The sequence below is a fragment of the Schistocerca cancellata genome, chromosome 11, assembly GCF_023864275.1.
Source record: "Schistocerca cancellata isolate TAMUIC-IGC-003103 chromosome 11, iqSchCanc2.1, whole genome shotgun sequence".
In the NCBI taxonomy this organism is placed as follows: Eukaryota; Metazoa; Arthropoda; class Insecta; order Orthoptera; family Acrididae; genus Schistocerca; species Schistocerca cancellata.
In genome coordinates, this window is record NC_064636.1 from 165850493 (window position 1) to 165867606 (window position 17114).

The 17114-nt window shown below is 41.0% G+C and overlaps 1 protein-coding gene across 1 annotated transcript in view; it reads left to right on the top strand.

Annotated features, from left to right (window-relative positions):
- The window catches only part of LOC126108917 (prostamide/prostaglandin F synthase-like), a 48562-nt gene extending 39934 nt beyond the window's left edge, over positions 1-8628 (top strand). Inside the window, exon 5 of the mRNA XM_049914280.1 lies at positions 4968-8628. Within this exon, the coding sequence (XP_049770237.1) occupies positions 4968-5095 (128 nt within the window). The 3' untranslated portion in view covers positions 5096-8628. The remainder of the gene's footprint in view (positions 1-4967) is intronic.
- Positions 8629-17114: the final 8486 nt, after the last annotated feature.

Consider the following 17114-nt stretch of genomic DNA (forward strand, 5'->3'; position numbering starts at 1 on the left):
GGCTTTTGACAATGTTTATAGGAATACTATTTCAAATTCTGAAGGTGGCAGGATTCATATACAGGGAGCGAAAGGCTATTTACAATTTGTACAGAAAGCAGATGGCACTTATGAGTCGATGGACATGAAAGGGAAGCAGTGGTTTGGAAGGGAGTGAGACAGGGTTGTAGCCTCTCCCCGATGTTATTCAATCTGTATATTGAGCATGCAGTAAAGGAAACAAAAGAAAAATTCGGAAATGGAATTAAAATCCGTGGAGAAGAAATAAAAACTTTGAGGTTCACCAATGACATTGTAATTCTGTCAGAGACAGCAAAGGACCTGGAAGAGCAATTGAGCAGAATGGACAGTGTCTTGAAAGAAGATGAACATCAACAAAAGCAAAACGAGGATAATGGAGTGTAATAGAATTAAATCAGGGGATGCTGAGGGTATTAGATTAGGAAATGACACTTACTGTAGTAGGTGAGTTTTGCTATTTGGGCAGAAAAATAACTGAAGATGTCGAAGTAGAGGGGATGTAAAATGTAGACTGGTTACGGCAAGGAAAGCATTTGTGGAGAAGAGAATTTTGTTGACTTTGAGTATACTTTTAGGTGTCAGGAATTCTCTTCTGGAAGCATTTGTGTGGGATGTAGCCTTGTATGGAAGTGAAATGTGGATGATAAATAGTTTGGACAAGAAGAGAATAGAAGCTTTTGAAATGTGGTGCTACAGAAGAATGCCGAAGATTAGATGGGTAGATCATATAACTAATGAGGAGGTATTGGAGAGAAGAGAAATTTGTAGCACAAATTGACTAGAACAAGGGATGGGTTGGGAGGGCATATTCTGAGGCATCAACGGATCACTAATTTAGCATTGGAGGGCAGCGTGGAGTGTAAAAATCGTAGAGGGAAACCGAGAGATGAAAACAGTAAGCAGATTCAGAAGGATGTAGGTTGCAGTAGTTCTTTCGAGAAGAGGCTTGCACAGGCTAGAGTAGCACGGAGAGCTGCATCAAACCAGTCTCTGGAGTGAAGACAACAACAACAACAATAGGAAAATATTCAGTGTACATGTTGCCAAACATCAAATATGTTTTCAAAATGTGTTGTTTTTTGTTGGGTTTCTTTTCCAAAAGTGGCAGGTTCTACACTGGTGTAAAATACGTTTATCATTCAAAGGATTTGTAAGTTTTACAACTCGAAGGGAAAGTATATTGTCACTTAACACAGAAAAAGTATATTTTCACCTGAGAAAAAGTGTATATTCACCTGATGGACAGTGCATTTTAACTAGGAAATCCAGGAATTTGTTTTTCTCGTTCACGTATACACCCTGACCGTAGTAAAATAAAACTTTGCACAAACTAGATTGGAGTCACGAACAGGCTCGGCGTGTGCTCCTATGTCACACATTATCAGATTGCTGATGAATATTTGGCAGTATTCAGGCAGGGGGACTGCCAGCTGCGTGCAGGACTCCCTGATACTAGTATTACTACCAGAAAAACGCCAATCCCAGGGATTCCAAGACTTTTGAGAATGTTTAAATTTCACATTTGAAGTAGGATAACTAGTGACAGAAGAAATATTTTTTCCTGTGATATAATTAAAAATTAACAATTTTCTTTTAGTTGCACTGTGACACCTTTCTTCATGCCAGATATCACGATTTTAGACTGATGGGAAGTATCGTAAAGGCTTTTGGTGAAACTTTTGATTGCGAACACTAATGATACTGCCAAGAGACCGTAGACCTTATTGTGTGGCATAAGTGTAAATTTTGTACATCTACCTGTTCCTGAGAAAAAGGGGTTTTACCAGATAAATGTAGTCAGTCAGTCAGTCTGATAACAAATGATTTTTTTTCATGTTATTATACAACAAAATTAATAATTTTGGAGTTTTTGCTTTGATTGTAGTGTGAAACTTTGCTTCATCCCAAATTTCATGATTTTGGGTCAATGGAGTTGGTTTTCATGGGTGGGTTTGCGAGCATCATCTCTCATTGCAGGGGCCTGTGTGTTATTGACATGCTCAATTTGTGATGCTCTCTTGAATAAATCGTCCAATTTTTCTGATGAAACAGTAATTCCTTGTTAGTACATGTACATATCAGATTGCTAGATCAACATAGTCAATACAAAGATCTGAGGCTCTCATTATGCTGAGTTTACTTCTGGTCTGTTCTGAGAACATTCTCATAAGGTTTGTGAAATTATTTGAGATGCACTGTGTGTTTTCTCAGTCAGTATTGCTGTGGTCTTCAGTCCAAAGAACGTTTTGATGCAGCTCCTCACAGAAGTCCATCCTTTCATTCTTTGTTAGCGTCTGAATATCTGCATAACTACTGCGACGTACATCTGTTTGAACCTTCTTGCTGTAGTCATGCATTGTTGTTCCGGAAGAATTCCTCTACCTCCTCCCCCCACCTGTGCACACCTGCGCGTGTGTGCGCTCTCTCTCTCTCTCTCTCACTCACTCACTCACTCACACACACACACACACACACACACACACACACACACACACACACACAGTAAACAATTCCTTGTTGCCCTAGGATGTATTACCAAGTGACGATCCCTTGTTTTAGTCACATACTTCTGTGAATTTCTTTTCTCCACAATTTGAAATTTGGTTCAGTATGACCTCATTATTCAATCTGCCCATTTAATCTCTTAAATTCTTCTATAGCACCATATTTCAAAAGATTCTATTCTTTTCTGTTCTGCTAGAGTCCTTCACTTCTATTATCAAGACAAATACATTTTTAAAAAAAACTTGTGTATGTGTAAATTTGTATGTAACGTTAACAAACTCCTCTTTCAGAAAAGGTTTTCTCGATAATACTAGCACGCATTTTACATCCCCTCTACCTCTCGTTAATTATTTTGCTGCCCAAATAGCAAAATTTGTGAATTACTTTCAGTATCTCATTTCCTCAGCATTGCATAAATGGATTCAGTTGCATTCCATTACTCACCTTTTACTATTGTCTGCGTTCATCTTATAACCTCTTTTTCACGGCAGTATGCATTGTGTTCACTTACTCTTCAAAGTCCTCTGCCAATTCTGGCAGGATGTCAGTACCATTGGTAATTTTTCTTCTGCCTGCACTGTAATTGTCTTCCAAAATTTCACCTCAGTTTCCTGTACAGCTCACTGTGTGTGTGCAGATTGAATCACATTGGAGACAGCCTACAACTCTCGTCTCAGTTCCTCCTTAGAGTGGAGGTGGCGTGTAGAGATCGTCACTCAGTTCAGCGTGCCGTCCCCACGCGTACTACCGCCTCGCTGTCGACGAAGTCACGTGTCGACGGAAGAGTGGCTGGAAGTGACACGGTAGCTGCATCTGGGAAAGACCGCGACACGGCCGTGGCCTCCGTCATTCCGGCCACGCAGGTAGGACGAGTTGCTCTTTACTCGTCTTCGAATAGGCCGCAGCCCTACGAGGCACCGTTTCTCGATCTGCCGAGAGAGCCCTCCAGTGTGTGGTGCTTGTTACGTACAGAGCACTGTGTGCCACATTTTACTAGACTGCATTTTATCTTCGTATTGGAGGGAATTGGCAGAGTTACCTATCGGTCTGCTCCCTATTTTTGAGTGACGATCACACGAATGCTGTAAGAGTTTTAAATCTTTTTGCGTGTCAAAATTGTTTACTAAAATTTTAGAGAGATGGTCATAGTGTGTTAACCGGATGACTGGCTGACCCATATTTTTTTGTAAGCGATCAGCCAGTTACTTGTCCCTGTGCCGATATTTCAGCTTATTCTTTTCTACTTACAATTTCATCCCACATATCTCCTTTCACCCTTTCTTTATAATCTTAAGACGTGTGAGAGTGTGTCAACACAAGTGAAGTGGGAGTGAGAGATTGTGTCATTATGTAGGTTTACTCTCCTCTGTGTTATAACAGTTTTAGCCATTTTATCCACATTCCCCCACGAACCGTGGACCTGGCCGTCGGTGGGGAGGCTTGTGTGCCTCAGTGATACAGATAGCTGTACCGTAGGTGCGACCACAACGGAGGGGTATCTGTTGAGAGGCCAGACAAACGTGTGGTTCCTGAAGAGGGGCAGCAGCCTTTTCAGTAGTTGCAGGGGCAACAGTCTGGACGATTGACTGATCTGGCCTCGTAACACTAACCAAAACGGCCTCGCTGCGCCGGTACTGCGAACGGCTGAAAGCGAGGGGAGACTACAGCCGTAATTTTTCCCGGGGGCATTCAGCTTTACTGTACGGTTAAATGACATCGAGTATAGATTTGAGTGTCAGGAAGTCGTTTCTGAAAGTATTTGCACGGAGTGTAGCTGTGTATGGAAGTGAAACGTGGACGATAAGAAGTTTGGATGAGAAGAGAATAGAAGCTTTTGAAATGTGGTGCCACAGAAGAATGCTGAAGATAAGGTGGGTAAATCATATAACTAATGAGGTATTGAATAGAATTGGAGAGAAGAGGAGTTGGTGGCACAACTTGACTAGAAGAAGGGATCGGTTGGTAGAACATGTTCTGAGGCATCAACAGATCACTAATTTAGTATTGGAGGGCACCGTGGAGTGTAAAAATCGTAGAGGGAGACAGAGAGATGAATACACTAAGCAGATTCAGTTGGATTTAGGCTGCAGTACGTACTGGGAGATCAAGACGCTTGCACAAGATAGAGTAGCATGGAGAGCTGCATCAAACAAGTCTCTGGACTGAAGACCACAACAACATCCACATTCATTTCTCTTAACATTTATTAGGGCGCTAATTACCTCACTATTGAGAGTCTGTAAATTGCGACGCGCGCGCGCACACACACACACACACACACACACACACACACACACACACACACACACATACACACACACTGGAATTTCATAGAGTGTATCCAGTCAACATACCCAAAAGATTTTCTAAAATCTACAAATGCTATCAGTTGATGTTGGAATCTAACAACTGACTTTACGGAGTCCCTTTGGCTGTTGCAGGTGACACAGAAGAGAAGCCAAAGGCAGAGCCTCCGAGCGACGGGACGAAGGTGCTGGAGGGCAAGTGCGAGATGAACGGCGCAGCCGGCACTCCCGAGAAGCAGCAGGCTGCCAGTGCTGCCGAGTAGCTCTCCCTCGGGGAGGGTTTGTGACAAAACCACCTTTTACTCCTGTCTACATCTGTGTGTGTGTATATATACATATATCTTTCCACTGTGTCCCCTGTACCTTCCTGTGCGACACAATTTCTCTGTGTATTACTCGATTCCAGATTTTTATCATTTTCCTGTGTGTAAGCATGTAAAAATTCTGCAGTTCGACCTCTAAAGTGCGTTCCAAAAGGTCGACAGTTCTCTGTGAACTTCGCGTCCGACTCGTTACGTTAAATGGTTGCGTCTGTGTTTTTCCCACCCACTTTATGTGAAGGACTAGGATTATTGGTTGCCCTGAGAAACGGGCATTTCTGCCCGGGAAAGGAGTGTCGCATCGTGGCTTGTGGCTACGGTCAGATATTAGCCGGAACTGTCGTGAGAGCGAGGCTCAGGTGTTGACCGTTAAAGCTAACATCTTGCCGTCTGGTGGCTCTGCCAGCCTCATTACACGCACACACACGTACTGAGAGTTTGCTTATTACTTCTAAAGTTATCACTGATGGCAATTACTTATTACATTGTCATCTCTAAACCAAATCTTAATAATTCTCTTCCATAATGTAATTAACTATTATCTATATACGCACTGCTGTGAATAAATTTAATGTTATACTATCTAAAATGAACTGCAGCTTCACTTTCGTAAAATATATTGCAAGTGGAAAATACTTTAATTACTTGCTCAGCATGGTAATAAATTTAATTGGACATGAAAATATCACTTTTTCAGGAACAAGCAATTTCATATTTTTGTAGCGTAGTACTTGCACGTGGTAATGTAAGGTCCTCGGTGGATTATTAATGAATTAAGGAAATGTCCGCTGTATATTTGAGGTTTGAGTCAAAAAAATAATGAAAATGCTAACTTTTAGATAAATTCTTCTTCAGGCATGTGGTGGGTGTACATGCGTGCGTGCCCAGTTTCTCTGAAGAAGAATTTGTCCAAAACCTATCAGTATTGTGAAGCTTGTTTGTGTCTATTGGTGACTCGGCAGCTCTACTATTGAGCAAGTTGTTACCTTTATTCCGTAAATTATTCACCGTACACATTACTTTTACCTCTGTTGTTTTGTCAGACATATCTTGCTAACATAATAATTAATTTTTGGAACTATTATTGGCTAGATAAAAAGTCTACTCAAAAAGTGGCAGCAGGAGAAAACGCACAAAAAATTTGAGGAAATGTGGAAGTTTTTGAAGCCAGTAGCACCTTCTGGAAGAAGGTTGGAAGGTGAAGGAAGAGGGATGAAGAAAAAGGACTGACAAGGTTTACGAAATGTGGAGAACTACTGAAAAGTTGTCTGAAACCATGGTCGGAGCAGACGTACCGCAGGGGATGAGAAGGAAAGACTGATTTTTGGGGACTGCACCGGACGAGATTCGAAAACTTGAGAGCGTAATACATCGACCGGCTTATTTCCTCAACCTTGTCAGTCCATTTCCTGCATCCCTCGTCCTTCACCTTCTGCCAAAGGGAGCCACTAGCACTGAAAGCGTGCACATTTCCTTCACTTCTACAGGTTTCATCCTGCTGCCGCCTAGTGAGTAGATTTTTTAATCTACCCCATTATATTTTAATAAAAAACATTAATTATATGAGCTGAATGACCAGGCAAAAGTCTTTCCATTAGGTACCTCTGTGGGGACTTCTGTGGCCCTAATATACCTTCAGTTATCGAACTGGGCAAAGGGTACCTACAGTTTAACGTGGGATCTGAACTGTCTTTTGTTCCAGGTGAACTCTCACAGTGTTTGAGACATGAAGGCTAGATCAAAAGCAGACTGAATTTCTGTGGTCTGACCGGGATTCGATGCGACAACCTCTCGGTTTCCGGATGTGCACATCCCCACTAGACCACACGGCCTGTCACTAGTAATATTACCGAGCGAGGTGGCGCAGTGGTTAGCACACTGGACTCGCATTCAGGAGGACGACGGTTCAATCCTGCGTCCAGCCATGCTGATTTAGGTTTTCCGTGATTTCCCTAAATCACTCCAGGCAAATGCCGGGATGGTTCCTTTGAAAGGGCACGGCCGACTTCCTTCCCTAATCCGATGAGACCAATGACCTCGCTGTTTGGTCTCTTCCCACAAACAACCCCCTCCCCCCCAACTAGTAATATTCTCTTCACTCGTTTCGTCCTATTCTTAGACCCGAATTCTACCTTCAGAATATGCACTTAGCTCCCACAGGAGAGTCGGAAGTGCCGCTTGCTGCCTTTTAAGATTTATTGTTGTGCGTCACATCCAAGTCTGCTACAGCCACAAATTTATGGGGAGCTACTATGTGCACAATATAACTTTCCCTTATACCAAAATACTCACACAAAAAATCTGTGAACAGCCTCTAAAATTCTGTTGAAGTTCGGGTTTACACTAAGTTAATTTTCAGTAAGAGTTTTTCTGCAGTGACATTTAGGGGAACTTTGATGGTCCATCAGTAAAATGGCTATTGGAACCAGATGTTTAGATAACTGCAGCCCAAACTACAGATTCCAAATTTTGTAGTTCGCCTGTCACTTGGGAATAAAGAATCTAAAGCTGGAAGGATTTTCAGCAGAGGACTGAAACATACACAACAGATGATGTTGTGGGAGAAGTAGTCATCTACTTACATAGGATGTAAAATTTTTACTGTTTTGTTTACTTACAGATACTTCTCAGTTGTCAGAGGCATGTCTTAAGGTGTATGTGACAGTTTCTAGAAGTAACATGCAGGACATCGACCATGTTTACACATAGTGAAAATGAGCCTAGTGATTATAACCATCATATTCTTCAAGCTATGTTATCAGTGTTTAGATGTTAGATGTGAATTTGTATTTTATTTCATATACTGTCAGCAACTCTCTCAAAATAGTAGAATGTGATACACATTTTCTTGTTTTACCCTACTTCAATTTTATATTGACCTTACTAATGTTCTATTAATTTTGTCCAACATTCTTGCTAAGCCACAACAGTGTCAAGGATTTCATTTGAGGTTAAGAGTATCTGTTGTGGCAATTTCTTCCACTAAGTGTTTTAGTTTGTTCATCGGTCACAGTTTAAGTGTACTGCAGTTAAGACTGTCTAAGCTCTGCTAGGTACTTACATCACAAAATGTGTGGGCACAATTTGTAAAGCTCTTTTCGAAGCATTTGTATTCTTATATTGGGTCGTCTTTTTAAAACACTGTTCGGAGGCAGTAAAAGATAAAAGTGGGTCCCGTGTCGGGGAGCAGTAGTCTTGGCCATTTGTAGCAGACGTAATGCAAAGTCTGAAAGTGATATTTAGAATTTTGACAGACACCGCACACTAGTCTGCTCCTCGGACCCACGCTTTTGGATGTGAATACCTCCGTTTGCTCTTGATAAATGAAGACTGATGAGTTTTTTATGGATATGTTTTATATTGCGGTGTTTCTGAAGCTTTGTTGTTATATACTTTTTATACTGATGTAGCTCTTTAGTTGCAGTTTCGCACTGTATTATGTCATATATTCTTCCAATAAATGTCTTTCACACGGACTAGACAATTGTTAATTATCCTCAGCACAGACTATTAAAAAAATTACAAATGTTATTCATAATCTGCACTGTTACACATATCAATTTTGTAGAAGAGTAATAAAAAAGCATCGATTTAGGGCGAGCGATAGACACTTATATTTCTCGCCAAACTGAAGAATACCACACGGCCACTCCACTGTGGTGCTACAGCAGTCACTTTCGGCCACCTGCGACTTGCGACACAATCAGGTAAGTAGAGGGTGAGGGAAGTCACTGACCTGATTTTTATTTAAAAATTAGGTGAAGAGTTTCAGGCAACCTGTGATGTCGAGGAGCTACTGTATCCTGCAGGTCCGACTTAGAGGACGTAGTGCTATTCATTGTTAGGTTTATCAAATACACACTGATCACATTAAAAATTTGTTGCATATACAAAATGTAAAACACCCAGGAAGAGGGGAGGAAACAAAATGAAACTTTGCAGTTCGAGAGGGTACGCAATGTTATTTCTGTGATCACAAAATAGTGGAACGATTCGCAGAGAACTCGGCAGTAAGAGTGCACTCCTCAGTGCGATGTTGCATGTCGCAAATCCCCGTTGCACTGACGCACCAATTCGATCGGAAGGGTGCCGTAAAGCTGTCGTACCGTCTCCCGAGACGAGTCGGCCCGTAACTGTCCCGACCGGTCCTCGATATCCCGTACACTGACACTGGGGCGGGATTCGATGTCTTTCTATTGGGGACAGATTGGGAATCTCGCTGGCAGCTGGCTGTACTTCAACATAAGTTGGACAGTTCGTAGAAACAGTTGTCGTGTGCAGACGAGTGTCGTCCTGTCGGAAAAGTGGGCACCGCAATACTGTCACACGAGAGCTGACACCAGACGGTGTGGGACGCGCACGACATTCCCTCGTGCCGTGAGAGTTCCCTCGACTGCTACCGGCGTCCACCTGAGCTCGTACCCGGTGGCTCCCCGAACTGTGACGTCCGGAGTAATGTCGTAATGTCGCCGCGTCTTTCCGAGCGTCGGGAGACTGGGTCGCTGCTGTGCTCACGGGCTGTGGTCGTCTGGTGTAGTACGGAACTGTGATTTTTTTTTTATAATACTGCATTTTTCTTCATTTAAAAAATCGTAAAAATATGTAGAGAACTTACCGTATACTACACGATTACGTAATGTCGAGGAATTGTAATGTGGAGATTAATTTCTGCATTCTGAGATGCTGTTGACATATCTTTGTCAATCTATATTTAGAACAAAAAAAGTACTACTGTAATATTTCTGTCGCGACAATATCGGTATCACTCGATTCTCCACCTCGGTCAGTACTATATCGTAAGTGCCGCTTGTGCAAAAAAATATTTTTTGGATAATTACTTAATTAATCATTTAGAGGTGTTTTATTTAGTAGACACATTTGAGGCACACATTTTCTCGCATCTGTCACTAGTCAAAACTGTAAGTCCTTATTTCGCAGGACAACAATTTCGATACGACTGCAGTTGTCGCTGTTAAATGACGAAACGATTTTAGCTCCGTGCCAGCTCTTTTGTTAAACATTTTGCATCAGAGAAAGAACCTATCTTTGTAGAGATGAAGCCTAATAATTTAATTTTATTTGTTTTCTTATATTTTCGTGACGTAAGAACTGTATCAAAATTTCACAGTCAAACAGACGACAAACAGTGACCGAAGCTGTCCACAGTGCACTGGCCTGAACATCTGGCAGTTGGAGAGAACAATGTAGTTTTTAATATCGTATCAATTACGAGACTCGACCCCTTACCGTCGGAATTTTCTTTCGTGAAGCAAATTACTCGCACCTTTAAATGTTGCACTTTTCGATAGATATAATTAGTGCTAACTCTAAAGCACGCGTAAATTGCCGAACACGGTGCAGTACCGTTCACCGCCACTCCTAACACTGCCTTTCGTGATGCGGTGTTAACGGCAGCCTACACACGAGACGGTAATTCCCCAGTCTGGCTGCTGCTACTCTAGGACCGGTGCTGCCGGATGACACAGGAGTTGCACGGAGTCAGTGCAGGTGCAGAAGTCAGGGGGTTACAGTGTAGTCGGCAGTCGGAGGTGGTCGACCGGAGTATACCTGCCCTCACTTTCCCGTGCAGTCTGTGTACAGTGTGTGATGTTGACATTAAAATTTGCTTGTGTTATCTGACGACATAACTGCGAAGCGTGACAGCTTAGTTGTAAACTATAAATAAGGTAAATTTTAGCCATTGTTGCCAGTGTTCTTCCGTGATTGTAGTACTTTTCTAAAACAAACAACCGCCTGCAGTCAAAATTCCCCCCACCCTCTCCCAATGTGCGATCATTTTGATCCTCGGAGACTTATCAGGTGGAAAGTGTACATTTTAATTCCCCTCCCCCCCCCCCCCCCCCCCTTCTCATCGTAATTTGGGTTAATTCTGGTCCTGTTAAGGTTACAGTGGTACATGACAGAGTGGCACATTGTAATTATAAATTTACAAAACTAAGACAAATTAAAAAATAATTTAACATCTGTATTAATGGATGCTTGGTTTTGGAGCACAGTGAAAGTAAACTTGTTTATGGACATACACACTTCCCCTTCTGTAGAACATGTGTAAACACAAGTTAAGTAACAGAATTTCAAATGTAATTATGCTGCATTTCTACAGGTATTATTATTTCAAAGAAGATATAAAGCTATTACGTATTAATTGTACAAGAGATATTTATAAAACAAATATATGTGAGTATCTAATGTGGCTTAGGAAAAATAAACTTTTTAAATTTACTGAAGAACTGTGGCTTCTAAACTCAGTTCATTTGGTGTGTTTTCAGAAGATTTTTCTTTGTGTAACATTGCTTCTAATTTGTCTAGTAGACCATGGTTTTTACTGTGGTTTTCTGTGTGTAGTAGAGTTAATCTGTTGTGGACATCACTTAGTCTGTGTCTATTAAGGTACATGTGGTTAGCTGTTGCGGAATTCTCAAAGTGGTTAAATGTAAAAGAATCGGTGTGCTCTTGGTAGCATGTATGGAAAATTCTTCCTGTTTTGCGTACGTAAAATGTGGGGCAGCTGTTATCTGGAGAAGGATATTTCGGTATTGATGTTTCTAAATAAGTTAGGGAGCTTTTGCGTGACTTATTCACAAATATTTGTTTTGTAAATGATATCGCTGTATAACAGTGTAATAGCTTAGTACCACCTTGGAAATAATAATATGCATGCTCACTGCAGGAAATCCTGCAACCGGCCACAAATAGTGTCTATTTATATACCGTTCCTAGTTTCGGGCCTGAGCTCGTTGTCAGCCGGTAGCATTCACTTCTTTGCAAGTAAGTGTAAAACTTGCAAAGAAGTCGGCGCTACCGTGTGATGGTGGGCTCGGGTCAGAAACGAGTAAGAGTACAATAAAATAATTTAAAAAAACTTGTGCTTACTTGCAATATTTCCTGCAGTGTAATGTACAAAAACTGCTTCAGTGTTCTCTAACCAAAATGGATAACGTAATACCTGTGTTTTTGTAGAAATGTGGCATCTTTACATCTGAAATTCTTTGCCTTGTTTTAACTTGTTTGCAAACGTGCTGCAGGGATGGATAGTGAATGTATCTGCATAAACATATTCACTCATACTGTGCTTCAAAACCATGTATCCATTACTGGTAACAGTAAGTTATTTTTCAATTTGTCTTAGTTTTGTAAATTTATAATCAGAAATGTCACTCTGTAATACACCATTGTAGTCTTATCAGGACCTGGATTAACCCAAATCTGAAGAAAACCGTCTAAGCACCTGAAGATGAACCCTCAGGGCTCATAATTCATCATGCATTTAAATAAAATCATTATTGCTACTTAAGATGGTTGTCCTTTATTTTATATAAATTAAATCATTTAAAGAAATCACCGAGATGCAGGTTCGAGAATGTGCCAAAACAAAATCGGTAAGCAGCGTCATGTGCCCAACAATCACAATATCGGTATTCTAAACAAAAAAATGACAGCCTTGGCTGTAAGAGGTTTGAAATCAGTTATTACAGCAAATAGATTTTATCACTGTGACCATCTTCAGTTCTTCTTTCCCTTTCACCTGTGTCCCGCAATTTCGGCAGGGTCGGCATTGTTACAGTCGCATTTGGCGTCGTTAGTTTGAAGGGGTGGCCAGATGCCCTTCCTGCCACGGACTCAGTGCACCCAAACTGTCTGTGTTTAGTGCAAAGCATGAAATAGTGTGAACTTTTTTCAAATGGCTGCGAGTTTTGTAACTGAGGTGGGGCATGGGGAACAGCCCAGTATTCACCTAGAGGGATGTGGAAAACCACCTAAAAGCCACAGCCAGGCTGGTCTGCACACCGGCCCTCGTCAATCCACCGGGCAGGCTCGATCTGGGTCCGGTGCGCCAACCCGAGTCCGCGCAGCAGTGCATCAGCGCTATCGGCGAACCTGGCGGATCGTGTGACCGTCTACAGTGCAAATATTAATGTCTCGGAGACTGCTCTAATAAAAGCACGTATAACTTCAACGGCCTTCAATACAGACTGCTGTAATAAACAGTTTCAAACTTCTTAAGACAGAGGCTGCCACTTTTCTCGTTTACAGGCTGTTTATTAGATATTAAAATTACGTATCGACCACCGTTGCTGGAAAGGTACTGAGGTATGAACAGAGCCAGAAATACAAATGTATCAAAGCAGATAGAAAATTAGTCACAAAATAATTATCAAATTGTTTGTATTTTCAATCTCCCCTTTTTTCCTCCTCAATAACTTCATTAGTGGCTTTAAAAAATTGGCACAGAGTAATGGATTACTAGCACAAACATTAAAGCGCAAAGGATCTTTCAGTGTCGCCATGCCCGTGCTGGGATACAGTCTATTGAGCTGTACACACAGAATTTCGTCTGTTAAGATATCGGCCACTTATCCCCTGGTGGTGATAAATTTCATATCTAGATGTCCTTCATTGTACAAAAGTTGTATCAGATTGTATTTAATATCCACACGATTATCAACTATAATTGTGTGCATTACTGACTGTCCTTATAAACTGCTGAAGTCTTTACAAATATTGTAAATCCTCGGAAGGCTCTTAAGCCACAGTTTCCATTTTAGTTGTTGCAGAGTATTGTAGTCTGCTTCTGTTGAAGACAGTGAAACAAGTTTCTCTCTTTACAACCCAACAAACTGTATTTCCTAAAACCTGGAGTATGTATCCTGTTGTAGATTTCTTTACGTCCCCAATCAGAATTAACATAGCAAAGGAGAGCTTTTGCCTTTCTCTTCTTGTTATACAGGCCAACAAAAAGTATTCCTTAAATATCTCTAAGAGAACCCTTCCAGTAAAGTTCTGTGGGTTTATTTTGATGTCTACCAAAATAGTTTATGGATGCACTGATGACTGGTCGTCTATCATCATATCTGTCAAGCAACTGTGTAAACCTCTGTACGGCGTATTTTCAACCGTATCTCCACAAGTATCTTGCCTAGGTTTGACTTGCATCATCATTTAATAAGGCTTACAGTCTTATGTATTGAATCTTTTCAATAAGTTTTGAAGATCCACGTCGACTGTAGTTTGATTAAAATTACTCGATAGTTGACACTTCTTGTGTCTAAGCTGGTTTCCTTCAGAGCACTCAGTGTCACACCCAAACCATTTGCATTACCAAACTGTCTCAATTAGTCATTTCACTTTCACTTCCAGTTCCTTGTCTGGCATTGTTTCTTTTACACACACACACACACACACACACACACACACACACACACACACACAATGCTAATGAAATACACACATTTCACACACAGCACTAACAAAACGTTACTGGATACTTCCACACAAGATAGGATTCAGCATCATAGGTGTGGTTATCATAATCGGACAGATCGGCTTAACATTAGATAAGCTTCGTACATCATCACACGAAATCAAGTCTTTGAAGGCTGCAATTCATCATTGTGACTAGGTGATTACAGTAAGAAGTATGACATGACTCAGTGCTGTACTTCATGTTGAAGTTTGTAGGTTTGAATCTTGGCAAATGATGTGGGAAATTTTTTTAATTTCTAACTCTAATCAAGAGTTTTATCATTTTTATTCATTTAATTGTTGTAAATGTAATTTTTTTAATTTCTAGTTCTTTGCCACTTCATTTTTATCATTGTATTGACTTCTTTTTGCTCTTATTTTTCTGCCGATCATTCTTTTTGTCGTCTGGAACCTGGCAGTGTTATCTGAAACCGGCAACTCAGTGCCAATAAGGACTGTTGGTAACACAGCGACTCATGTAGCCAGTGAGAGGATGGCTTCAGGTAACCAGTGATAGCATGAAATTACAGTTTGCTTTTAGTGCTGAACTGAACTTTTTCTGTGACTCGCAGAGGTTAGCTTTAATAGCTGTGAACAAAGCAATTGTGATGTTTAGTTGTACTGCAGATTGTCAACTGTCGCTTTCTCGGCTACGTTACGCATCAGGAGGTCGTGATAGCTTAGGACACGAGTTTAAATTCAGGGCTACAAAACATGTCATCTGCTGCAGTTTAGTCGTTGGCCCCTCAAAATCAACTGTCGACAGTGTGTCGCATTACCAATATACCTCGCGGTAGTCACTTCCGGCATTGCTCGGCTGTTACACATTAACAGCATTTCTGAAGCAACTTGCCACATTTGCGTGTAACTCAGAAATAGCCAGCAGCTAATGTAGCAACACCGCAGCGGCATCTGACAGACGTCAACTATTAAATAATTTTAAATAGACTATAAGAAATGTTTTGCCGTTGATTCTCTGTTAATTCCCAGAAGGCTTTTAAATCAAAGTTCTCACATTCAGACTTTTGTTTTTCTTTTCCTTAAAATCAGTTAGTTTGCTGTTACAGTAAAAACTCGATTAACCATCACTCTTTAAACCGTCAGTTTCTGTTAACCGTCACTGCTGTAACAGCATAATAATACTGTTATAACAGAATGTTCTAAGGTGCACTGACCCGTTCACTTTGTTTATTTACTCTATTTTGGTGGGAAGTGAATGTACCCGCCTGCCGTAGGATGGTACATAAAATATGACCTTCAGTTGACGTGCTAACACATCTCCCCCTTTTCTTTTCTTTGTCTCGCTTATGAGTCAACAATCACCACTGGATCGGTTTCCAGTTGTGGCGAGAAGACTGTAAATTGTTGTAGTGTATCTAGCGGGCTGTGCCGTGTTACGTGTTTTCCACTTGAATAAGCTTTATTGACTAATATTTTACACTACCGTATTTAGTGCAGGTGTGTGCGATACAGTGACTTGATAAAATCTCTGAAAAACGTAAAAGTGTTGTTTTAGGACTTAATCAAAAACTTGAAATTATAAAACCCTTAAGAAAGGGTGAAACTGCGACAAGTGTAGTGCTGATTTATGGTATTGGAAGGACAACAGTTAATGATATAAAATGTGATGCTGATAAAATAGAACATGTGTCAACAATGCAGAGCACGGATGGAGATGTGCGAACAAGAAAGACAATGAAACCTGCAAAATATGGTGAATTGGACACTGCAATGTACGGACGGTTTATACAAGCGAGAAGTCGGGGGATTCCACTTTCAGGGCCTATAATAATGGCCGAGGCTGTTGAAATGAACAACAAACTTGACGGTGACTCATCTTTTAAAGCAAGTATCGGATGGCTCGACATGTTTAAATTTTGCCACGGCATTCGCCAACTTGATATCGGTGGAGAAAAACTCGGTGCAGATAGCTCTGCAATTGCCGAGTTCCGGGAACAATTTAAAGAAAAAATGGCTGAATTGAATCTTGTTAGGGAGCAAGTTTACAATTGTGATGAAACTGGGCTTCATTGGAAGGCTTTACCACAAAAGACATTAGCATCACTCTCTGAAAAAGCTGCTCCAGGTTTCAAAGTACAAAAAGATCGCATCACTGCTACGGTTTGCTCAAATGCGACCGGCAGTAATAGGCTACCCCTACTTGTGATTGGGAAATCGAGAAAACCTCGTGCATTCCAGAATTTGAATTTGAATGCTCTCCCTGCACAATATTACGCCCAGAAGACTGCTCGGATGGATCAGTCAGATTTTTTCTGACTGGTTTCACAAACTATTTGTACCTCAAGTTAGAGCACATTTGGCTGAAAAAAAGTTGCCACAGAAAGCGCTATTGCTATTAGACAATGCCCTAACGCACCCTACTTGTGACATGAAAAGTGATGACAGCAACATAACATGTCTCTTCCTTCCAGCAAACACTACTTCACATATACAGCCTTCGGATCAGGGAATCGTCGAAAACGTGAAACGTCGTTATAGAAAAATGTTTATCGAAAGTTTGCCGTCGTCTGATGAATCGACATCTGTAAAACAGTTTTGGAGGTCTTACAGTATTAAAGATGCCATTTTCAATGTTGCCAGTGCACGGAGTGATTTGTCAGTGTCAAATCTCAAGAACGGCTGGAATAAAGTTTCACCTTGGCCTAGAGGTGAAGAATCGGCAAGAATTTACAAATCG